The following is a 24,997-nucleotide window of genomic DNA, read 5'->3' on the forward strand; positions in this document are numbered from 1 at the left end:
GCGATAAGGTCATTTTTTTTTTTTCTGTTCTCAAACTGATCTCCGTGTTGGAGCTCAGTCTGGGGGGAGTTCTTTTTTCTCCTCATCTTTCCTGATGTTGTGCACTTTCCGCTGTTCGGTTCCGGGTCGCTGCTCTAGCGGCTGACCGGCCAGCTACCTAGCCTGACCTGTCTCCCCAATGTGATTTTTGTGTATTGTATGTACGGTTGGCAAGGTCAGTATCCTAATTGCCCCTTGGAAATAAATACAGTGTTCTGAATGTGAATCTGAAAAGATTACAGAAGACGACTCTGTTCAGTAAATATTACGCTCATGCTGTCAAGAAATACCAAAGGTAGGTTGTTGCAGCCATCCAGTAAGACATGCTTTGTACTGTTCTGCTGCAGTTTGTGACACCTGGTGGATGAGTTGTGAAGGATGATGAAACAAACACTTCACTCAATGTTTTTCTTCTAAACTGGATGTAATTTTAGCAGCCGAGAGTTTTTCACACTCTATCCCAGCTGCAAATAGGAACACAACAAATAAATAACTTTACCCACTTAGATCCTTATCATTCAAGATTGTGAAAAGATTCTCTACTCAGAGAATACTGGTGATTTTAGATGAGAGAGATGATTTGGAAGATGATGAAGGGGAAGAGTTTTCAGAACCTGAGGCCTTTTGTCTTCACTGTATAGGACAGAGAAGACAGGAAGGGAGGGAGAAGTGAGGAGAATGACACACAGGAAATGGTCTCAAACCAGGCCCTGGAGTCACGACTCTACCTTTCAGTACATGGGTCACCTGCTCAGCCAGGTAAGCTACAGCAGTCAGCAGTGTTTGAGTTAATTTGAAGACAGTGATGACTATAAGTCAGGTAAACAAAAATACTTATCATCAGCCAACAAGGGGAAAACAGTGAGCTTGAATGACCAAGCTTTGACCAAGGGTGGCTCACTCCTCGGTCTTCTTGCCCAAGGAGTGAACCACCCTGCATGGCTATCAATGTGGTGCAACGAAGGCCATCACACAGTACAGGCCATCCAACCTGATTTTTAACTTTTCGTCCCAGATACCACCTTAAAAATCATCTAGATTAGGATATGTTGGCTGATCTGAATTGTGTTCTAGATCCAATCACAACAAACAGAGAGCTGTTGTGTGTCCAAGGTGAACAGGAAGAACATATACATGCATAAAGTCAATAAAGTCAGAAGGTTTGCTTTAGACTGTGCTGCAGTTTATCATCAAAAACAAACAGGCACCATGCTGCCAATAAATGGCATCAAGTCTGACTTGAGTTTTTTCTTTTTTTTGTTCTTTTTTTTTTAAATCAAGATTAAATTTTATAGCAACCACAGCAGAGATGACCAGGGAAGGTGTGCTTAAAGGGGATATAGCTAAAACAGCTGGTTTCAGACTGAAGATGAACTGAGGTGCTGCACCCAAGTCTGTAACAACATTTTGACAACAGTGTGAAAGAAAAACTGGAAGAAAAGCAGGAACAGGGAGGGACAAACATCTGCTGCAACCAGATTGGAGTGAGAGGAGAGAGCAGGCCAACAACAACAAAGAAACAACAAACACACTGTGGAAGACTGAGGCAGAGTTTAGTTTAAAGTGTAACTAAGGATGTTTCTTTGGCTGCCATGATTCACTGAGTAGTTCAAATGCTTTCTTTAATGCAGGACCCACCATGCACGTAAAAGCAAGTGTTTCACTAATATTTGTGACTAAAAATAGACCTGCAGTAGAAATGCATCTAGGAGCATGCATGTGAATATAAAGTATCACAACATCAGGCACATGCAGCCTAAGTTTTTAAACAAAGACTGATAACATAACAGCAGCATTGATGATCAGAGTTTATGGTTGATTCAGCGTCTCGAGTGCACCGAGTTCTGGAGCCATCAAACAGGTTACAGCTGTATTGGAGAAATCCCAAAACTTTAGGATACAAATGCATACAAAGACAGAAAGCCTAGTGAAATAAATTACTAACACAGTTGGATGTTAAAAGTAAAGACATGAGTACAAATGTACTCACAGAGCTTTGTTGGAGGCTTTGACCACTGGCAGCAGCCTCAGAAGAGCCTCCTCTGAAGCAGAGTATTTCTTCAGGTCAAACTCATCCAGATCTTCTTCTGATGACAGTAAGATGAAGACCAGAGCTGACCACTGAGCAGGAGACAGTTTATCTGTGGAGAGACTTCCTGAAGTCCTGTGCTGTTGGATCTCCTCCACTAGAGAACGATCATTCAGTTCATTCAGACAGTGGAACAGATTGATGCTTTTCTCTGCAGACAGATTCTCACTAAGCTTCTTCTTGATGTGCTGGACTGTTTCCTGATTGGTCTGTGAGCTACTTCCTGTCTGTGTCAGCAGGCCTCGAAGGAGAGTCTGATTGGTCTGCAGTGAAAGGCCCAGGAGGAAGCGGAGGAACAAGTCCAGGTGTCCATTTGGACTCTGTAAGGCCTTGTTCACAGCACTCTGGTGGAGAGATTGGTCAGTATCATTTATGAAATAATCAAAGTCTGTTTCTCTTGGAAAAGATTCTTTTGGTCTAAAATAGTAAAACTGCTTGGAGGTTATTTTTTGTTCTTCCAGCAGATTGAGTCCAGAGTTGATGAAGGTCAGATGGACATGAAGAGCAGCCAGAAACTCCTGAACACTCAGATGGATGAAGCAGAACACCTTGTCCTGGTACAGTCCTCTCTCCTCTTTAAAGATCTGTGTGAACACTCCTGAGTACACTGAGGCTGCTCTGATATCGATGCCACACTCTGTCAGGTCTGATTCATAGAAGATCAGGTTTCCTTTCTGCAGCTGATCAAAAGCCAGTTTTCCCAGAGACTCCATCATCTTCCTGCTCTCTGGACTCCAGTGTGGCTCTGTCTCAGCTCCTCCATCATACTTGACCTTCTTTACTTTGGCCTGAACCACCAGGAAGTGGATGTACATCTCAGTCAGGGTCTTGGGCAGCTGTCCTCCCTCTCTGGTTCCCAGCACATCCTCCAGAACTGTAGCAGTGATCCAGCAGAAGACTGGGATGTGGCACATGATGTGGAGGCTTCGTGACGTCTTGATGTGGGAGATGATCCTGCTGGCCTGCACCTCATCTCTGAATCTCTTCCTGAAGTACTCCTCCTTCTGTGGGTCAGTGAACCCTCTGACCTCTGTCACCATGCCAACACATTTAGGAGGGATCTGATTGGCTGCTGCAGGTCGTGTGGTTATCCAGAGACGAGCAGAGGGAAGCAGTTTCCCCCTGATGAGGTTTGTCAGCAGCGCATCCACTGAGGTGGACTTTCTAGGGTCAGTTAGGATTGTAGTTTTGTGGAAGTCCAGAGGAAGTCGACACTCATCCAGACCATCAAAGATGAACACAACCTGGAAGTCTTCAAAGCTGCAGATTCCTGCTTCTTTGGTTTCAGTAAAGAAGTGATGAACAAGTTCCACCAAGCTGAACTTTTCCTCTTTCAGCACATTCAGCTCTCTGAAAGTGAATGGAAATATGAACTGGATGTCCTGGTTGGCTTTGTCTTCAGCCCAGTCCAGGGTGTATTTCTGTGTTAAGACTGTTTTCCCAATGCCAGCCACTCCCTTTGTCAGCACTGTTCTGATTGGTTCATCTCTTCCAGGTGAGGCTTTAAAGATGTCTTCTTGTCTGATTGTTGTTTCTGGTCTGTCTGGTTTCCTGGATGCTGTTTCAATCTGTCTGACCTCATGTTCATCATTGACCTCTGCAGTCCCTCCCTCTGTGATGTAGAGCTCTGTGTAGATCTGATTCAGAAGGGTCGGGTTTCCTGCTTTAGCGATGCCCTCAAACACACACTGGAACTTCTTCTTCAGAGCAGACTTAGGTTTACGATGACAAACTCCAGCTGGAAGTTCTGAATAATAATAATAAAAATACAACTTCAACAATCCTGTTTTACAAAATGCTGATGACAATTTCTGACCCACTGAGAAATGACTGAACACACTGGTGTCACAGGTGTCTCATTTATTTAACAGCTTAAAACCTTAAGTAAGAAATCCTCTTACGTCTCTGCAGACGGTCAGCCAGCTCCTCCTGCTTCATTCTCCTCAGGAAGTCCACTGTGATCTTCACAAATGCCTCTCTGCTGCTCCTCTGCTCATCATCCTCCCTCTGAAACTCCAAGCACTGGGGCTTATCTGGACTCAGAACCTTCTTGATCTTCTTCAGCTCGTTCTTCACAAAAGTGATGATGTTGTCCTCCAGCAGCTGGAACAGAATATTTATGAATGAGCCACCACTCTGAACTTCAGTCTACACAACATTCACTTCTTTACGATCAAGGAGCATATCATCCACGATCTCTTCACCAATTATAAGTTTGACTTTATCTGATTAACTGAGACATTCTCCACAACTCCATGATCCCAAAATGTTGATTCTGTTCATATGAATGCAGCGATTTCAGTGGGAGAAACATTTCACTGGTGTTCAGAGCTGTGAAAAGGTTAGCCTTCTTAGACTATGAGATTTCCATCGGTAATGGGGGACATCTAAAAGCTGACGTGTACCGTAAACCTATGCATACGGATCAGTATCTAAGGTTTGACTCTCATCATCCACTGGAGCACAAACTGGACGTCATCAGGACGCTACAACACAGAACAAACACCATCCCCACAGACACAGCAGCCAGGGAAGCAGAAGAACATCACACCAAGAAGGCCCTCAGTAAATGTGAACGCTGGTTTGAGGGCGGAGTCAAGGAGGCCATTTATATGAAAAGGGAAAGACCATCTCTGAATGGAGGAGGGGTCTAAGGGTACATCTGTCACCATCTTACAATGCTGTGGTTGCAGCCATTCCCCAAGGGCGTTTATCAATATGCGTACTTGTGCGTACTTGTGTTCTCGTGTACTCGTGATACGTCATCAGTCGGAGACCAAGTACTGTTCCAATTCGAAGTACGCATCAAGCTGAGAACGCGAAAAGTCCCGGATGTGTTCTCGCCCGCCCGCTTTTATCGAGCATGCATCATCGTGTGGACTTGGTACAGCTAAATATCCCAGAATGCATTTCGTCCAAAACTCAACAGCGGACTCCCGGCACATCGTTTTTAACCCCCTCCCGCGCTCATGGGATCGCCTCACTACTCAGGTTAAAGAAACCCCAGCAGCTGTCTATAGTATTGAGTGTCCACTAGAATAGAAATAAAAGCGTTCTAACATCTCACCTGCTTGTTTTTATTAAGGTATGTACACGTATGTACATGTACACTATTTTTATTAATAGAGGTTTCACTACTGAGGTTAAAAATGATATATAAGTCACTTAGATCACTTCTAAATGTTAATGTTTGGTTTATTTGAGTGTTTTATTTGTTCCTGAGTAAACCGGTTTGGCTGTGATTAAAGTTAAGCTTCATAACATGTTACTCACAGTTAAATTAGGAGGGGACGGCAGTAAAAACTCCGGACCTGTGACATCATCACGTACGCTGGTGTTCCAATTGTACAAATCGCGAGTCCGTGCTGGCGTTCTCGGCGGGTACGTAGTCACCGAGAACGCGAGTACGTACTCGCGTACTTGGGCATTGATAAACGGCCCAACTCTCTGTGAATGGGACTCATGGCCATTGATCAGTGGTTGTTGATCAGTGGTCCTGACAATATGCGTACCAATGATCAATGAACTGACCTCCCAGCCCATTGTTCCTTCAGTAGGCTGGTTTCAGTTTATAAGGTTGGAAACCTGCAGTTAGCTGAGACTGAAGACGTCACCTGATGATGATGAAACGTTTCTCCCACTCAAAACGTCCAGATGAACAGAATCAACCTTTTTGGGATTTACGTACCTGGATGATTGAGCATCAAGACACAACTCTGTGACTTTTCTCAGATGAATAAATCCTCTCCTCCAGGTTTGTTTACATCTACCAGCCCTGTGGCACTGCCCTGGGACAATAATCTATGTGAGAGGTGGAAAGTCATACAGCTGTCTGCTCCTGCCTTCAGTTATTTTTAATCTACTGTGTGTCAAACTGGCTGAACCTACTCCAACTGTCTACCATCCCCCTAAACTCAACAATGACTTAGTGATCTATCCATTCTCTGACCAAACACATCCTGCTGCAGGATGTTAACATAGCAGCACACTGATGATCCCACTCACTGTGAACAACACATTTGGACCTGATTGGCTGCTCTGGTTTACACGTGAACTTTGACTGCTGTCACCAACTTGAGAGGCTCTACAGTAAAACTGGACTTGTCCACAAACAGATGTATAAAAATCATAAACTACATTACAAGGACAGCATTGCTCAATCAACTCTAATTACTATGGACATGTTATCTCTTCTAATTAAGGTACAGACACTCAAACTTGCTGCTTTCAGTGAGAAGTCAAATGTCTGAATATGAGCTAGAAGCTGCTGAGAGTCCTCCTCCTTCCCACAGGGTTTACTTTCTCTACTACTTTCACTATAAACACGCCCCTTTCATGCACCTGCAGAGGGCCACCAGCAGATGGAGCTGTCTTAAACAAATCCACTTGGATAGTTAGCTGTAGATGATTTTGTCAGTATGATTGTAGGATTTTGAGTTACTCTTTAGATTTATTTAAACTCTTATATTGTGCACAAGTGTTGAGCGACCCATAATTTCTCTGTACTTTTCATAAGAGCAGTCAGACTTTCAGCTAGTTTTTCTTTTTTAAGAGCTCAAAGTTACTGAAGAAACAGTTCTTCAGCTTCATTCCCACTGATCTCGACTACAAACAGTTTCAGTTTGGTTTCTGTTTAAAGCCTCGATGTTTAAAACGTTTCCCTGTGATCACATTTGCACCGTCTGATTTCAAAGTTTGTTTCTTTTGGTCATTTAGTCCACAGAGTCCTTGGTGTTCTGAAAGGGACCTATAAATAAATGTATTATTATTAATATTAATAATAAAGTAGTTGTTGTACATGTACAGACCATAAATATGGAGTCCAGCTGTGTTTGATGCTGCTGGGCAGACTGACCACTGGGAACCTCTGAGCTCTGCTGGTCCACTCTGTGGACGAACCATGGACACACATGGACACACACGGACACACACACACACACACACACAAAGCCACTTTCATTATTAATTTAGCCTTTTTAATTTTAAACCTGTGAAAAAAGCTTTTTACAACAGTTTAAGCTGTTATATGTTGAACTCTTGGCTGACATCATATCAAGTGCTGTGGATTCAGAATATGATGTCACTCAAGTTTACATGTGTAAACTTGACAGACGAGTCAGTACTTTTGGTAATACAGTGTAAAGTTGCACTGATTGATTTCCATGAACAGCACTGTGGTTCAGTGTTGTCCTGATGGAGTAACAGCAGCCAGTATGATCCAGGCTTTAGCTGCTGGGTCTCTGTGTGACCTCTCAGACTGTTTAACAGATCAGACACAAAGAGAATCAGAGCAGCTCTTTAAAGACAAACATGAACCCACTCAGGTCACACTTTCCCCACAGATATGAGCATCACTGTCCTCAAACAGCAAATGACCAAGTCGAACATTTGGATCTTTTCTCTTTCATTGTTTTCTTTTTAATGAATCTCTGTAACAATCTGAGGATGTTTCAGGTCAGATTTATCCAGGAAACACAAACATGTAAAGGAGTCATCACAGCTCTCTGACCTCGTTGGTCCAGGTTCACCACTGAATTTTAGAGGTGGTTCTTTGGACCGGTCACTCCTCAAAGACGGACAGCTGGACCCTGCAGACTGTGACCTCTGACCTCTGCAGACACAAACATGATAAAATCATTGAAGCAGCTGTGATCACACAGACTGCAGGGTGGGCCATTTATATGGATACACCATTGTTTTTCTTGTGACATTACCAATAAGTTTGATGTGTCACATGACCCTCTTCCTATTGAAAAAACAAAAGTTGTATCCAAGATGGCCGACTTCTAAATGGCCACCATGGTCACCACCCATCTTGAGGAGTTTGCCCCCTCACATATACTAATGTGCCACAAACAGGACTCTAATATCACCAACCATTCCCATTTTATTACGGTGTATCCACATAAATGGCCCACCCTGTACTTTTTTTAATATTACTTTACATACTGAGACTTAAAATTTTGCTAACAGTTTATATAAAAAGATCAGTTTTGCTGAACTGTGAGATATTTTGGGTGCAGTGTAGTTTTTGCATACAGGTATAACAGAACAGCTTTAGTGTTTGTTTTTAAATTTGAGTAAAAAATGCAGCAGATAGATTTAAAAAAGCAGTTTTCGTGATTATAAAATAGACCGTATCAGATTCATATCCAAATTCATGATATCAGTACATAAAACAGTGGTATGATGCCATCTCTGCCAAGAATGTGAGAACGGGAGTACTTGAGTGTTGAGAAACAGTCAAAGGCATTTTTAATCTAATGACTAGTTCAGTCTCATTTGTACAGGTTACAAAGGTTTCTAGAGTGCGATCAATGCTCCTGATCAGCTGATCCACACCCTCATTTCCTCCTGATCACATGATTGCAGCTCAGTGTATTCAGGCCTAAATGATGCAGCAGCGTCTCGTCTACAGTCAGTACAACACACAGCAGCAAAGCTCCTACACACACTGAGGACAGTGAACACACCACTGCAGCAGCTTCATGTTCACTGCAGAATCCAGTTTAATCAAATCTCTACATGTTACAGCTGCACTTTATATCTCAGAGCAGCTTCTAGCTGAGACCCTCAGACCAGAGAATAAATGACAGTTACAGGGTCAAAGGTCAGGGTTCAAACACAGGACTGTGTTTCACTGTTTCAGCATCAACACTGTGGAACAAACTTGCTGTCGCTGTGAGATCAGCACAGTCAGTGAGGTGTAGTAAACTCCTCTGGATGAATCCTGCACTCCTCCTGATCTGATTCATCACTGTGGTCAGCCTGCTGCCAACAGCAGCTGGATTGCTGCCACCAAGAGCAGCTGGATCGCTGCTTCATGTTTGAAAGGAGCTTTCTTTATCACTCAGTTCACTATAGGAACAAGAAGCTCATCAGATCCTGTCTGTGTGACACTGAAGGTGAGATTAAAAAGAAAGATGCAGTCCCAGTGTGAGCGACTAACAGTGTGTTATCATTTATATATGAACTCACAGGAAAAGAGGAAACGCACTCGTATAAATGTGTGAATGAGGCGAGTATCAAAGTGCTCAGAGGAGAAAAGCTCCATATAAGAACCATTATTCCCAGTATTATTCCAAACTGTTCCAGCCTATGAAGCTGAACTCTGTGTGAACAGCTGACCTGTGTCATGTGACCAAGAACACAAACATGATCTACTGTCAGATCAGGACACGTCACAGTTGTTACTGTTTAACAGCACACTGCAACATTCACACGTTCATCTAACAAACTGGATCATTAACATTTTCACACACGTTTCTGCCCTGGTTGATGAAAACAGCAGCACTGCTGAGGAGCAGGAAGTGGGGATCAGACTGAGGGAAGAGTTTTAGGACAGAGAGTTTGAGAACATCTCCCCTTCCTAAAAATAATCTCTGAATATCTGCTGTGTTTGTGGAAACACTCCAACACACACCACTGCACATATGAACATGTGTGTGAAACAGAGCTGACATTAAACATGATGGAGGATTTATTCACAAACACACAGCAACATTTACACACACATTACCTCTCTCCAGGACGACACACGCCTGATTTAAAGTCAGGATCACCATCTTTAGACCAGTTGCTCTGTAAGGACACAGAGCTGGGTGGAGGTCCAGGTGGGTTCCTGTGAATAATGATGGAGCAGTGATGTGAGTGCTGAGCTGTGACATGGAGAAGAGTCATGGACAGTTAGAGATGGTCATCTCACCTCTGAGCTTTGGTCTGGCTCTCATGTTCCCCACACAGAGTGCTTTTAGAGGAGGACTCCTCCTCTCTCTCCTCACACTGATCCATGCTGCTCAATTCAGCTCACACACACTTTCTACCTTCACCTGCAGAGGAAACACAAATCATTCATGTGTACATCAACTGAAATCCTCCTTTCCATCATGTGTGCTGTCCAAATATCAGCTGCTTCTTTCCTGCTTCATCTCAGTGGCAGCTGAATGCAGTCAGACAGCAGTGTGAGGCAGAGGAAGCTGCCATCAGCTGCTCTACTATCAGTCCACTAGATGGAGCCGTGAAGCACACACGATGCATTCACTGACACACACTGATTCACTGTGACTGGAAGCTTCAGTCAGTCCAACACGTGTGAACAACATTTTAAACATTTCAGCTGATCCATGATTCAAAGAGGATCAGCAGAGTTAAAGCTTCACACTAATTATTCCTGCTGAGTTTGCAGAGAACTGCACACACACTGATTCACTGCTAATGAGAAGCTTCTTCCATCCAGTAATTCATCATCCATCAGCTCTGCTGCTGCTCTCAGTCCTGGACTCTGATTAAACACTAAGAGCAGCTTTTTAACTCGTGTCTGTAAGAGCTCTTAGCGTTAGCATGCCGTGTCACTAGCTTAGCGTCAGAGCTCTGCAGGTGTCTCTTGTGTAAATATTCGTAAAGGAGGTAAAGGGATGTGACGTCATCACGTACGCTGCGTCCTCTGTGGACTCTGACTGAACTCACAAAGTACAAACTACAAGTACACAAACATGAACGTAGCTCAGAGTGAGGACACACTCGGCCTCGTTGGTCCAGCTGTGAGTCCGTTACCGTGAACTAGGGAGCGGCAGATTTGTGCTGGAACTAAGCTGCACACAGCTGATGTTAGCCAGGAAAACAACAACATTGTTGTGTGAAGAAATCAAACATGAGCTGAACAAACAGTAAAGTTCCTAAAGACAAACTGTTAAAGGAGGAAACAAAGCAAACTTACAGTTTCTTCACACACCAACAACAAGCTCCACACCTGGACACTAAACACGGACACACAGGTGAGCTGCTTACTGGAAGGAGGCGGGACTCCACCTGAAACTCAGCACAGGTGGGAGGGGCTCAGCTGTGTGTGTTGATGTGTTAACTTTGAAAATATGCAGTCTGACTGCTCAGACTGAGTCAGAGTAAAGTTCACATCCTGACGTGTGGAGACATGAAACCTTGTTGTAGCTGCAGGTGTGAACACACTGATCCCAGATCAGCTCTGCTGTATTTGTAACATGAACATTTCTGCTGCAAAGCTTCAAATGTTCAGCATGTTTCTCTGTTTCCAGTCTGTAGATCCAGTCACACTTTCTACCTTCACCTGTGCAGTAAAGACTGAGAGCAGAGCTGAAACCAACCGTCCAATCAGGGAGCAGCATCAACACCTGAGCTTCATTCAGACTCTGTTATTGAAGATGTTGTTGGTACAAAGTTCATCTGCTGCTCACATGAATCCATGAAAGATTTATTTCACTGAATGTTTCTTCAAAGCTCATTTCAATCTGTTGAAGTGATGATTGAAAGTGCAGACTGAGAGTGGATCACATGATGTTTAAGGTGTGTCATGTGACATGTTCAGTATTGTCACACATGTCTAGATTGTCCCTGATATCATAACTGCTCAAACACTGATGATTATCAGAATCAGAATACTTTATTGGGGAAATTATTTTTGTTACAGTTACAGTCCATTATAAACCAACATTAACAAAACAGACAACACGCTAACTAAGAATAGTACTATATATACATATATATATATATATATATATATATATATATATATATATATATATATATATATATATATATATATATATATATATATATATATATATATATATATATATATATATATATATATATATATATATATATATATATATATATATATATATATATATATATATATATACATATATATATATATATATATATATATATATATATATATATACATAAGTCACACATTAATAAATAGCTGGAAAAGAAACATGTAGCTGTTGCAGTAACCAGTGTGTTAAGTGGATGAGTTGTACAGGAGATGGCCACAGGCAGGAATGATTTCCTGTGTCGTTCAGTGGTGCTTTTGGTAATCTCAGTCTCTCACTGAACGCGCTCCTGTGACTGACCAGCATGTCATGGAGTGGGTGGGAGGTGTTATCCAACATTGTCTTTATCTTGGACAACATCCGCCTCTCCGACACCACCTTGAGGGAGTCCAGCTCCATCCCCACAACATTACTGGCCTTACGGATCAGTTTATCGAGTCTGTTGGCATCTGCGACCCTCAGCCTGCTCCCCCAGCATGCAACGGCATAGAGGATCGCACTGGCCACAACAGACTCGTAGAAAATCCTGAGCATTTTCTGGCAGATGTTGAAGGACCTCAGTCGCCTCAAAAAATAGAGACGACTCTGGCCCTTTCTGTAAAGTGTGGGGTTTTTTTTAGCCCAGTCCAGTTTATTGTCAATGTGTGCTCCAAGGTATTTATAGTCCTCCACAATGTCAACACTGACCCCCTGGATTGAAACAGGGGTCAAGTGTTTCCTGGTCTTCCTGAAGTCCACGATCAGTTCCTTGGTCTTTGCCACGTTGAGCTGCAGATGATTCTGCTCACACCACGTGACAAAGGAGTCGACCACAGCCCGGTACTCTGTCTCATCATCCCTGCTGATGCATCCAACCACCGCAGAGTCATCAGAAAACTTCTGAAGATGGAGGTCTGTGTGCAGTGGCTGAAGTCTGTGGTGTAGAGGGTGAGGAGGAAGGGGGAGAGGACAGTCCCCTGTGGTGCCCCTGTGTTGCTGATCACCTTGTCAGACACACACTGTGGGAGACGTACATATTGTGTTCTTCCTGTCAGGTAATCAACAATCCAGGACACCAGAGAAGCATCCACCTGCATCGTTGTTAACTTATCACCCAGGAGGGTCGGCCTGATGGTGTTGAAAGCACTGGAAAAGTACAAAAACATGACCCTCACAGTGCTCGCCAGCTGGTCCAGATGGGTGTAGACATGATCGAGCAGGTAGATGATGGCGTCCTCTGTGCCGAGACGAGGCTGATAGGCAAATTGAAGGGGATCCAGATGTGGTCTGACGATGGGTCGCAGCTGGTCCAGGATGAGCCTTTCCAGGGTCTTCATGACGTGGGAGGTCAGTGCCACGGGCCTGTAATCCTGGGGGCCACTGGGACGTGGCGTCTTTGGAATAGGCATGATGTCTTCCACATCACTGGTACCCTTTGCAGACTCAGACTCAGCATAAACAGTTTATGAAAGACTCCACACAGCTGGGGGGCACAGGCCTTGAGGACGCGGGGACTCACTCCGTCTGGTCCAGCAGACTTGCCTGAATGAAGTCTCCTCATTTGCATCTCAACCTGGTATTGAGTGAAGGTGATGGGTGGGGGAGGGGTGTCAGGAATCTCACAGGAGGCAACAGCACCATGTGGAGAGAGAGGCTGGCACAGTGGTGTGGCTCTGGGTTCCAGGCTGACTACAGGTGAGGTTGTGGGGGTGTGAGCAGACACTGTGGTGTCGAATCTATTGAAAAACAGATTCAACTCGTTAGCTCTATCCTCACCTCCCCTGCTGTTGGTTGGCCTGAATCCAGTGATGGTCTTCATTAGGGGTGGGTTTTTATAATCGATTTATCGATTAAAATCAATTCTGGCTTGGATAACGAAAAATCGATTCATTAAAATCCTGAATCGATTTTTTAATATAAATTTATTTTGCCCGAAACGCCAGAATCTCAGGTGAAAACTCACAAAATTTCAACAACCACCAAACAGCCAAAACAGTAAATGAGAGCAGGTACACGGATTCTGCACAAGGACGTAAACACACAGCGCGGACCCGCGGATCAGAATCAGTGAGATGTCGCCTTTCTCACCTGACGGCACAGACACTGTCGGGGCTGAAAGCCGACAGCTCGCTGGTTCTGATCTGTCGGCGGGTCCGCGCTTTGTGTTCACGCCCTTTTTGCGCTGATTCTAAAGCTGTTAGTTTGATCTCTCTCCAAGCAATATTGACCAAACCAGCAGCAAAAGAAGATCCAAACTACGCTTCACATAAACATCGTCATCACTCTGACTTTTACTGTTTTGCTTCCACCACGATGCACAGCTTCCCCCCCCCCTGTACTTCAACAACAGTTTCCCGTCTAAAAATCTGTTTTCTGCATTATTCGCTTGCTATATGCACAAGTCTACCGTTGTTTACAGCGCTGTCGGCCGCTGTTTTTTTTCCCTTTTACATACTTCCGAAAAGAAAACCTAATTTCTGCTGTTCAATACTGAACCAAATTAAACTTTTTAACATTATGCAAAATGCAAAACGCCCAGCCGTGTCTCTAATAAAGCCGCTGTAACGTCAGGTAACGTTCATATGTTGATTAATGGTTTTCTTTCGTTTTTGATGTACTGCAGAATATTTTTATAAAATCCCAGGCCAGGAAAACCACCTTCATGTTTTTCTGTGTTTTATCTTCAGCTACTTTGACACAAAGGCATCTGCTGTGACGCTCACACCTTTGATAAAGTCTTGCGTGTGTCAGCTTCCTTTTTATAGATACAAAAATATGTAAATGTACTGATCTGAATTATAATATTTCTGACTGTCAAAATTTCCCAGATTCAAATTGAATCGAATTGAATTAAATCGAATCGTGGACCGAATCGATTCGGGACCTTGTGAATCGGAATTGAATCGATTCTAGAAATCAGTGACGATACCCAGCCCTAGTCTTCATGCCCCTCCACACCTCTCTCATGCTGTTCTGCTGGAGTTTCCACTCCAGCTTCCTCCTGTAATTGTCCTTAGCCTCTCTGATCTTGTCCTTTAGTAACACCTGGACCTTCCTCACCTCCTCTTTATTGCCCCCTCTGAAAGCCCTCTTCTTGTCGTTGAGGAGGGCTTTGATGTCCTTAGTCACCCACGGCTTGTTATTTGGGTAACAATGAACAGTCTGAGCTGGAACTGGAATTATTATACTGGAATATATTTGAAGAATTATTACTGATGGCAGCAAAGTTTGAATGGAGCTCTCTGTCTGTGCTGATTTGTCGCCCTCTGGAGGTCAAAACACAAACTGCATGATGTCACTGTAACCACCACAGTGACAGGAAGTGTTTTTAAATGATGAAACATGTCAGTGATGCTGATAGTGTGTTCATCACAGACGTTCAGGCTTCATGTTGACATGAATCAAAGTGAAAGCAGAGAAACTGGAATGAATCAGGTGTTGTAGAAGATGGAGAAACAGGTTGGAGAGAGGATGCTGCTCCTTCTCTGAGATCAAACATGTCGTGTTGTTCACGTGCTGTCAGCGTGACGCAAAGAAACCATGGAAACAAAGTGTGAGTGAAATCAGTCCAAAGTAACAGAGTGAAGAGCAGCAGATGAAGCACAGAGGACACGAAAAGGAAGGAAAGAAGGAAACAAGGTCCATCTGTGTCCTTTCAAACAAACAAGCATCAGCGTCCAGGACTGAAACATGAATCCACATATTTATACACATATTTATTTAATGAGAATGAAACCAGAATATTTATAATCCATCAGCAATTATCAGGCCTGGGACCCTCCTGGTTACAAACAGGGTCCAGGACTGGGACACTCAGGTGGATCCTGCAGGGTCTGGTTCAGGAAAAGGTGGAGACCAACAGAAACAGTTTTAGTAGAAAGGTATGATTTCATTTATTTGAAGAGATCAGAGCATTATTCTGATTATTAAGCTTCAGTCAAATATACTAATGCGCACGGCGCCGTGACACTTAATGATCTGTTATTGTACATTTGTTACATGTGTGTATTTGTTGTTGTTGCTGCCATGATGCATCACATGGGACCATCACACTACCACCACCATATGTGACTGTTGCTATGAGGCTCCTTTTCATTGATGCTGTGTTAGTTTCAGATGTAACAGGACTCAAAGCTGTCAGAAAGCTTTTGTCTCATCAGTCCACAGAGTCTTTCCCAAACGGGATCATCAACATGTTGTTGGACAGTGTGAGACCATCCTTTGTGTTCTTCTTGGTCTGCAGTGGTTTTCTCCTTGGACTCCTCCATGGATTCTCTTTCTTATTGTTCAATGATGACCTTAACTGAGGCCTGCAGGTCTTTCATGTTGTTCTGGGCTCTTTGTGAGATCCTGGATGTCGATGTGCTCTTGGAGTCATGTTGGTGCCACTGGCTCCTGGGAAGGTTCCCACTGTTCCCCACTTTCAGCATTTGTGTCTAATGGCTCTCACCGTGGTTCAACAGAGTCCCAAAGCCTTAGAAATGGCTTTGAACCCTGTGCAGACTGACAGCTGTGACTCTGTCAGCTGATTGTGTAGATGGTGGCATCATGTGTTGCTGTTTGACATCTTTCAGCCTGTTCACTTTCTCACACGGGTTCTGTAGAAGTTGATGAGTCTGTTGATCCAACAGGTCTTCTAGTAATCAGGCTGAGTGTGTTTGTCAAACTGAACTCAGCTTTAGAAACAAATGTGCTTCATCACAGTTCATTCATGATTGAAGCAGAGGGGCAGTTATTTTTGCACACAGCTCAGGTAGGTTGGGATCACCTTTGTGCCTTAATCAATGACATCATCATTTATTTACTTGTGTTATCTTTGTCTAACAGGAACATGTGTGTGATAAAAACAGGAAGAAATGACTGAGTGAAAAGACTTTTTCACACCACTGTGTGTGATCGTTGCCCCTGGGAGAGTTCACTTATCTGCAATGAGAGGTGTGATCAACACGAGTGCACGAGTGTCACATGACTCACAGCTGTGCATGCAGTGGCAAAAGGCTGAGTGTGTGCCATCAGTCTGTCCTCAGTCCTCACTCTGAGTCGCGTGGCAGTGACGTGCTCGCACTTGAAATGCTTACTTCAAGCGTGCATACCCTGAATTGGGACACAGCCTCTGTCTAATTCCTCACACTGTGGGGAACATCCAGGACCACCATGTTTGTAGTTTTCTCCTTCCCACTGTAGCTGTACCTGATCTCTCCCAGCTGTGTCTCCCTCCTGTTGCCGATTCCGTCATTACTACCCTGTGTATATAATATATACACCCTGTGTATGTATATATCGGCATTGTGTCGTACCATCAGATCCTGCCTGTGTATTTCAGTTAGTGTTTTCATGTTTGGTTTCTGTTTTGTTGGTGCCAGCAATAAAGCTGTGGTTTTCAGTTACATTTCCGTCTCAGAGTCCTGCACTTGGATCCACATCTCTACCTGCCCGCACACAGAGCCCTGACACAAACAGAACCAATCACAGCTCAGTGCAGCCTGCTGTCACTTTTCTACACCGTGACACTTTTATATTTATATATCTATATTTATCTCTTTATCTTAATATTTATCATCAATATCTGTGTTTCTCATTTTCTATCAGTGCTTGATGTTTGTTGTGTGTTTGCTGCTCCGACAGTTTCCCTCTGGGATGAAGAAAGTTTCTCTGATTCTCACGTAGACACAAAGTGACTTTATTGATTTTTAATTTAGTGTCAAACAGAATTGTACTGTGTGCAGTTCTTACTGCCAGCTCTAATGTTGTCTATGAAAACACATTGATTACATGTGAAAATGCTTCTTTAGCGTTTTATAAGTACAAAGAAACAAAGAAAGCCTGTTTGACACCAACCAGGACCTGGTCACATGATGCTGTCACTGAGCTGCACTGAAGCACATGCAGCTTCACCTCCAGCCTGGATTTTCCTGACACGTCCTGCAGCGCCTCCTCCTGGTAGAGAAGTTTGTTGTCCTGATCAAATGTCAGCTGACTGCTGGAGCCTGAACTGTCCCTGTGCTCCAACCTTCAGGACTGAACACCAGGGTGGAGCAGAGAGCCTGAAGAGCCTCCACTGTGTCCTACAGGATGGATTCATGTTGACATGAAGTTCAAACTGCCTGTGTCACTTCAACACTCTCACAAAGAGTTTCTAACCTTCACTTCCTGGTTAAATAAAGGTTAAACAGGTTAAATATGTTTAACAGAGATGATCTCAGAGAAACAAAGTAGAGAAATCACAGGTAGAAACTTACAGACTGCAGCTGAGCTGTTATTTACAGGCTGTTACGTGTAGTTGGTGCACAGAAGGCTGTTCTGTTAAAACAACACATTTTAGACCAAAGTCAATTTCATCTTGTAAATAAAGAATAAAAACATCCCTGCCTGCTAAAACAAGTCTGCATATCTGAGAGAAAAGCAACAACATGAAAGCTTCAGGATTATTTCTTCTGATTTGGTCCAAGACTGTAGATGAACTCAAAGATGAGCTTCATGCTGTTCAGGTGGTGTCGTACCTGAGTGGAGGAGAAGCCTCCGTAATAGTTCTGCTGCCCAGTCAGCCACCTGATAATACCAGAGGCACATCCCAGATCCTCAGCAGTCGGGGAGGCGCTGAGTTTGGCCAACAGCACATAAGAACTGATCTCCACTGACAGGGAGGCTGATGTTTCTGCTGCTGTCTGAGACCAGCAGAGGAAACCTCCTACAAACACAATAACAGTCACAGTGATGCTAATAAAGCCTGAATGATGTCCTGCTAAAGGATGACTCACCTTCCCTCACTGCAACTGTGTCTAAGTGCTGCAGAAGGTGAACGCGGGTCTCCACGTCTCCTGCAGGGTGAACACAGAGGCCAGCAGAGCTGTAGCTGCTGCTCAGGTCACTGAGAGACTCCTGAGACAAGCCAGGATCTGGATCATCACAGGATCCTTTAAAAGATCACAACAAACAACTTTAATGGACAAACAGAAACTTTCTTTCATTAAACCCAGTGTGAGAACAAAAGCAGGCAGAGTTCCTGATTCAGTGACTCAAACAACAAAGACAAAACTCCTAAACACAAACTTAACAATGTGGTGTTTGCTGTACAGCGAGGAATGCCCAGACCTCTACATTGGAGAGACCTAACAGCCACTTCACAAACACATGGTACAACATAGAAGAGCCGCCTCCACGGGACAAGACTCAGCAGTCCATCTGCATCTAAAGGTCAAAGGTCACTCTTTCGAGGATGCCAATGTTCACATGTTGGACAGAGAGGACAGATGGTTTGAAAGAGGAGTGAAAGAAGCCATTTACGTCCACTGTGAGCGACCATCTTTGAACAGAGGGGGGGGGCTTACGACACCAACTGTCTGCCATCTATAATCCAGTTCTGAGATCCTTCCCAGACGCCTTAACGCCCACTCACATCCTGGGCCATCTGACCTCAGGAAATCACATGATAGGGTGGGGCCAGGTCTCACAATGAGCTCACCCGAAACCCTGGCTGATTGTGACCCACACCGGTTTTATTTTTATTTTTTAAAGTATTTGTTCGAAATTAGTATTCGTAAAAAACAGGTTATTTGTGCCTTTCCGAATACCGTATTCGGGTTCGTCTCTACTCCTAGTTGGGATTCTTGTCCTTTGCTGATGCATGTATTGTGCAGCCATGAGGAGCCTTAATACTGCAGCTGCATTATTTATCCACCATAACAGAGGTTAGTGTTCAGTTTTGTCACCACTCTGGCCACATGTTGCCACACTTGTACTTCCAGCTCTGAGCTGCTGCTGCTGAACACATTACCTTTGTAATTATGTCTCCAAGCAGCATCACAGCTTTCAAAGAAGAAAAAAGCATCATTTCCTGATAATGTTTGATGTGCTTGTACAAGATGTAAAGACTGGTAGTTTGAGGAAATCCTTTCAAAAACATATTTGCTTGCACAGAGCAGTGAGCCTTCTTGGTTTCCTTGTAGATTAAAAACAGGAGTGATGAGGTACGCGGTGCTGCACGGCTGTCTATGGATGACCTGTACATCAGAACCACATCAGCCCAGACCCAGACATCTACCAGCACAAGTACACAGCCTTTATCTCACATGTTTGAGCATTCATTCACCTTCATCTGTTTGTTCTTATTGACAACTCTTCATCCACCTTAAACACAGTGGGTGTGTTGCTGGGAATGGGAGTTACCTTATGGAGCTGTTATTGCAGTAAAACTGTTTTGTGTGTGTGTTTCAATCCATATGAATTCATGTAGCTCTGTGTGGAGATCCTTGTGTACATATTGAAACCTGTCTGTTCTCACTCAGCCAGGCTTTTCAATCAGCTGTTTTTGTTTTTAATACGTGACCTTTGCTAAAGTTCATCCAGAGGTGCAAATGATGTGTGACAGGATGTAAAGATGTGTTTGCAGAGTTGTCTGTAGGACAACAGTTTAGTGATCTGTGGCTGACAGGCTCAGTTTATCTCCAGCTCAGCACTAACAGGTGAATATTGCACAGGCTGAGGTGTGATGTTAGAGGGCTGCTCGTGGTGGTTGTGCTGATCACAGACAGGCTCAGCTGGATCTGAATGCACATCTTTGTCTAAATACTGCAGTAAGTTCACATGTGGTAAATCCACTGCATCGGCACAACCGTCACTACCAGTCGACTAATGTGACGCTTGCAGACTGAGTGATGCTGGTGGTTTGTACTGAGTGGGAGACAGAGCTGACCCCTGACCTCAGGGTGGAGAAATCTGATAGAAAACTCTGACTCAGCAAAAATGTAGCCAAGGTCACATGTAAGAGGACAGCCAATGAAAAAGCTGGGTGAGTTGTAACTAATAACTCAGCTGACACAGTCAGATACTTGCCTGTTTTTATGGCAGGTTTATTTGGCTGTTTTGAAAAGGATTTTATCCTAATAACTCAGTTTAACTATCACAAGAATGAAATGGTGTAAATGTAAAATCCTTGAGGCTCTATTTTGAGTGACTTTATGATTGGCTGCATGTGATGTGGGGACATGTGGCTAACAAAACAAACATAACTGAGGCTGCATGTAAATGGGCTCTGTGCAGCTTTGAATCAGCTCCTGTTGGCCTCCAGCTTCTGGAAACACTTCCAAGCAGAGCTGCCGCTTTGCAAGCCTGACTGGGACCAGTTCCCACAGCAGGTGGTCCCATCATGTCAGTGGTTGCCGTGTGGGTGAGGAAAGGACTCACAGGTAGGTGAAGGCTGGTGTTTATTATCACGAACACAGGATGACTGGCTGAGCTGAAACGACTGAAGCGAACACACGTACAGAGTCGAGCACATTAACATCAACAATGACGCTGAGCAGAGAGACACTGAGACAAAGTTCAGCTAACAGCACTGAGACCTGATCCTGAATCCTGAAGCCCCACGACTCATTTCAGCACCACCTGAAAACAAAATCCTACATTTGTGAGCCGGTGTGAAAAAATCCAACGACACAAACTGAGAATCCAGGCTGTGCACAAAAACAGCCATACAAGGACACATTTAAGGACAAGAGGACTTTGCAGCATCACGTCTGTTAGCTGAGCTTCTTAAATGAGATGATGGATGTGGATCCGTCTCAGCAAGCAGCTTCTTTCTCCATGGATGTCCACGAGCATCAGTCCAGCTGCTTTAGCCTAAGAGACCCACCAGAAGGTGGAAGAGAAGGAGGATGGATCAGTGTGTGATGCCCTGTGATATAGAATCCCAAGAGGACACAAAGCAAAAGAAAATCAAAAGCAGCATCTGATCACAAGCCTGCACCAGCCAATCACAGCTGGAAGTTTCCTGGATGTGATCTGGATGAGCAGCACTATGTCAGATGGGCACAGCAGAAAGTACAAGAGCAGTAAAACATTAAGAGAAAAAAGAGAAAAACACTAGAATAGACAAACAGAATGACAGAATATAATAGTAGAATAAAATACTTTGTTACTTAGGGGAAAAATTGCACTTGGTGTAATTGCACATCAAGGAGACAGGATGAGATTTACGATTGTGTGTGTTGGTCTGCACATGTGGGGTCCTCTGCAGAGACCATGTTGTGGAGTCTGACAGCAGTAGGGAGGAAAGACCTGTGAAACCTCTCGGTCACCCGTGCTTGGTGTAAATTCAATGACTCAAGACGCAGTTGGTTGTCATCTTCATTGAAAAATAAATATGAATAAATGATAACGAAATAAATAAATAAATAGCTGTAACAGGAGACTGAAGAAGATTGTAACAGAGTCCAACAGTCTGCAGGGGCCACAGTCCACCGTCTTCACATCACAATTTCAACATGTCTGTGACGTCTCCTTGCCCTTGTACTCATGCCTTGATGAACAAGTAGGTAGAGTTCAAATGTGGGTTTTCAGTGAGTTTATAAGTACAATTTACTGTCACTGCTGCTGTTTGTGTTTTGTCAGGTTTGTTTCATGAATATTTCTCAGACAGAAGAAGGTGATATTCCAACAGAGCTGAAAAGGAGAGCCGTCGATGCCTTACATTTGAAGAGCAGAGCAGCTGAAGAAAAGCTGTGACTCCAACGTGAGATGGACACTGTGACTCATCACCTCCACCAGCAACACACTGACCTGCATTCATCCATAGATGACACTCAGGACTCTGGTTCCACAGCTGTTCTTGTTCACAGCTGCATCCAGTTCGAGAGGAAACTGTATAATGCAATGATGATGTTACAGCGTCATGTTGTTGTTGCTCCTCCTCCACATGCTTACCTGCCACAGTTTAACTCCGCCTCTCAGACAGTCAGGTCACCTGATCTGCATGTTTTGCTGTAAGATGATGTCATCTTGACGTTGACTAGGAGAGAAACTAGTTTTGTCCTGCAGATGACGATCTTGCACCGTGTTCAGAGAGCCAACACTTTGATGATGCTGCTCTACTCAACTTACTTTTAGCCTGGGTTGGACTCTATATGAGCAGCTTCACTCTGGTTTCACTGTAAATACACTTGTTTGATTTCACTTGTAAAAGCTGAAAAATATTTTATTGCAAAATTATTTGTTGATACATTTTTTGAGGGTCAAATATCTTGTTTGATTTGAGGAATGAACTGTTAAGGTGGAAAAAATGAATCAGGTTAAAATACTTTAAATCAGTGCAGATGTATAATGTAATTTAACATGTTGATAATGGTTGTATTGGGCTTGTAATGTAAATGTGTCTGATTAAATGTGACATTAATGGTGACGCTGCATAAACCTGATCAAACAGTTCTATTAGTGGGTCTGTGTGATCAGCATCAGTGGGTTAAGGTGAGGCCTTGACTAGTAGAACGTCATGTTGGTGTATGACAACACATGAGCCAACATCAGACTCCGAGCGCTACGATGCTAAAGAGCAGAAGATCCAGTGTGACATCATCGTTACCTGGCAACAGCAGCCCTCATCTGACTTTATTGGAGGATATTTACACCAGCAACACTGTTTAGTTTGATATGATGGATTAACAACATGCTGTGATATCCAGTTCATCTGTAATAGACACTGGATCTAATCAGTCAGCAGATATTTGATCAGCTTATTTATAACTATACTAGAAACAAACACAACTGTGTTGGTGATTCATGCAAACTTGCATATCAGCCTTTGAAGGTTTTGTAGTATTGAGAACAAAGAGGTTGTGTTAGGGCTGAAAAGCCCGACTTGTTCTCCTCTGCAGGTCATCAAATGCACCACAGAAGTTTGTATTTGCACAGCCTGTATATGTTTGATGGCTTTATTATTCTCTGTTCAAAGACAATAAATGTGCAAAATGTCTCATGTAGTATCAGCTTCATTTAAAATGACTGCAAACATTTAGAGAACATGTGCTGCTGTTTGTCCTACATTTCAACACTGAATGAACCCTGAAAACGTGATGGCAGGTGGCAGATTGGAGTCCACATGAAATATCGGCTGTATGAAGACTGGAAAATATAGATGATACAAATATGCAGCCAAACATTTGTGGACATGGATAAACTCTCTGATCCAAAAAGCAGGAAGTGACACAGCTAGAAAATGAAAGTGTGTAACAGCTGAAGTCAAATGTAATGCAGAGTTGAATCTGCACTTGGATCCATGTGTGAAAGGTCCACATGTAGGGATCACATGAGTCCTGATGTTTGTCAGTGCAGCTTGATAACTCCATCTACTGTGGGCTACATATACTGGGCTGGTAGCTCCATAGTGTTGCAAAGAAACTATTCAATGTGCAAATTTAAAATCAGAGGCTCTTCTAACACAGGAGCCATGTTGAGTTTAGATCACAGCGACCACCGGCAGTCTGAAATGGAATGAAGCCCATTGACAGCCAGCAGGTCTAAACAGGAACGCAGCCATTTGTATGTGTGGCAATGATGTGTCTGCAGCTGACACAGGATTGGTTCAAACTAAACATCATTTCACAGAGTTCACAAATAAACTCACGTTTTTATCTTTGAAGATCATCATAAAGTAGAATTGATGGTCCAGCAGACAACAGCAGGAGGTTTGAGCCCTTCTGATGCAGCAGAAACAGGATTTGGAGGAAGATGTTAATAGATTAGAAAGAATTGTACACTGTGAATCAATGCAAGTCTTTCTAGATAGACAGATCTTTAATAATCCCTCAGGTAGGTTCCTCTGGGACAGTCACAGATAGAGACACCAATTCTGACGTCCTTTGAAAGTTTTCATCACTCGTCATGTACACAGATGTTAATTCTACATATTCCTAGTACTGAACTCTAAATCAATATGAAGAAAATGCTCCTACTAATCTGCATATATGTTGATATCAAATCCTTTTCCAGCACATGGATAAATCTCTATAAATCTTTCAGTCTGATCAGAATGGGCACAGTGTTGTTATTGCAGCACTCCCTGATGTTTGAAAAGCTAAATGTCCATTTTAAAGTGCTCGTGTGTAGGATTGTGTTTCCTTCCTTTGTGCAGTTCTTACAGTAAACATGTTTGAATGTTTCCTGTTCCCCTGATGCTTCTTCCTGTTGGATAAAGTTGGTTTGAATAACATGTTCTTATAGGTTTCAATGAACTTCAAACTGGGATCCACTTACAAAACTGTCTCATTTTATTGGAACGATCCACATTTGCATCCATTCACGGTACATTTGACATCTGAACACGTTTGTACACATGATGAAAGGACAGATGGTGTTTGTGTGTCCTTCTTAAACTTAGTGTGAATGTTTCATCATGTAGAACTACTTAGAACAAAGTCTTTGGGAACATTTGGAGAACACGTTTAGGAAAGTAACATCCTGGTAGAACATTTTCTTAAAGCAAAGCAGAGCTGCAACATGACTGTGAGGATTCACAATAATAAAG

At 43.3% G+C, this 24,997-nt stretch overlaps 1 protein-coding gene, 1 long non-coding RNA gene and 1 pseudogene across 2 annotated transcripts; all 3 read right to left on the bottom strand.

Annotated features, from left to right (window-relative positions):
* Nucleotides 1-2,025: 2,025 nt before the first annotated feature.
* On the bottom strand, nucleotides 2,026-6,989 carry LOC120437941 (NLR family CARD domain-containing protein 3-like). Its single transcript, XM_039608459.1, has 4 exons — nucleotides 6,937-6,989; nucleotides 4,030-4,231; nucleotides 2,561-3,866; nucleotides 2,026-2,524 (listed from the first exon to the last, which is right to left on the bottom strand). Exons 1-4 carry the CDS (start codon nucleotides 6,937-6,939, stop codon nucleotides 2,026-2,028), a joined length of 2,010 nt encoding a protein of 669 aa, XP_039464393.1. The 5' UTR covers nucleotides 6,940-6,989.
* Nucleotides 6,990-7,681: 692 nt separating this feature from the next.
* On the bottom strand, nucleotides 7,682-9,893 carry LOC120437960. The gene is made up of 3 exons (XR_005611535.1): nucleotides 9,834-9,893; nucleotides 9,648-9,749; nucleotides 7,682-7,739 (listed from the first exon to the last, which is right to left on the bottom strand). It is a non-coding gene; the product is annotated as an uncharacterized LOC120437960 (long non-coding RNA).
* An 8,217-nt stretch (nucleotides 9,894-18,110) lies between these two features.
* LOC120435151 lies at nucleotides 18,111-20,255 on the bottom strand (annotated as a pseudogene).
* Nucleotides 20,256-24,997: the final 4,742 nt, after the last annotated feature.

Source organism: Oreochromis aureus, linkage group 3 (genome assembly GCF_013358895.1).
Source record: "Oreochromis aureus strain Israel breed Guangdong linkage group 3, ZZ_aureus, whole genome shotgun sequence".
Classification (NCBI taxonomy): Eukaryota; Metazoa; Chordata; class Actinopteri; order Cichliformes; family Cichlidae; genus Oreochromis; species Oreochromis aureus.

Coding starts and splice junctions, on each gene's coding strand:
- LOC120437941 (XM_039608459.1), bottom strand. Junction 3,867..4,029: donor GGCTGACCGTCTGCAGAGAC/GTAAGAGGATTT, acceptor CAGAACTTCCAG/CTGGAGTTTGTCATCGTAAA. Junction 2,525..2,560: donor CAAAAAATAACCTCCAAGCA/GTTTTACTATTT, acceptor ATCTTTTCCAAG/AGAAACAGACTTTGATTATT.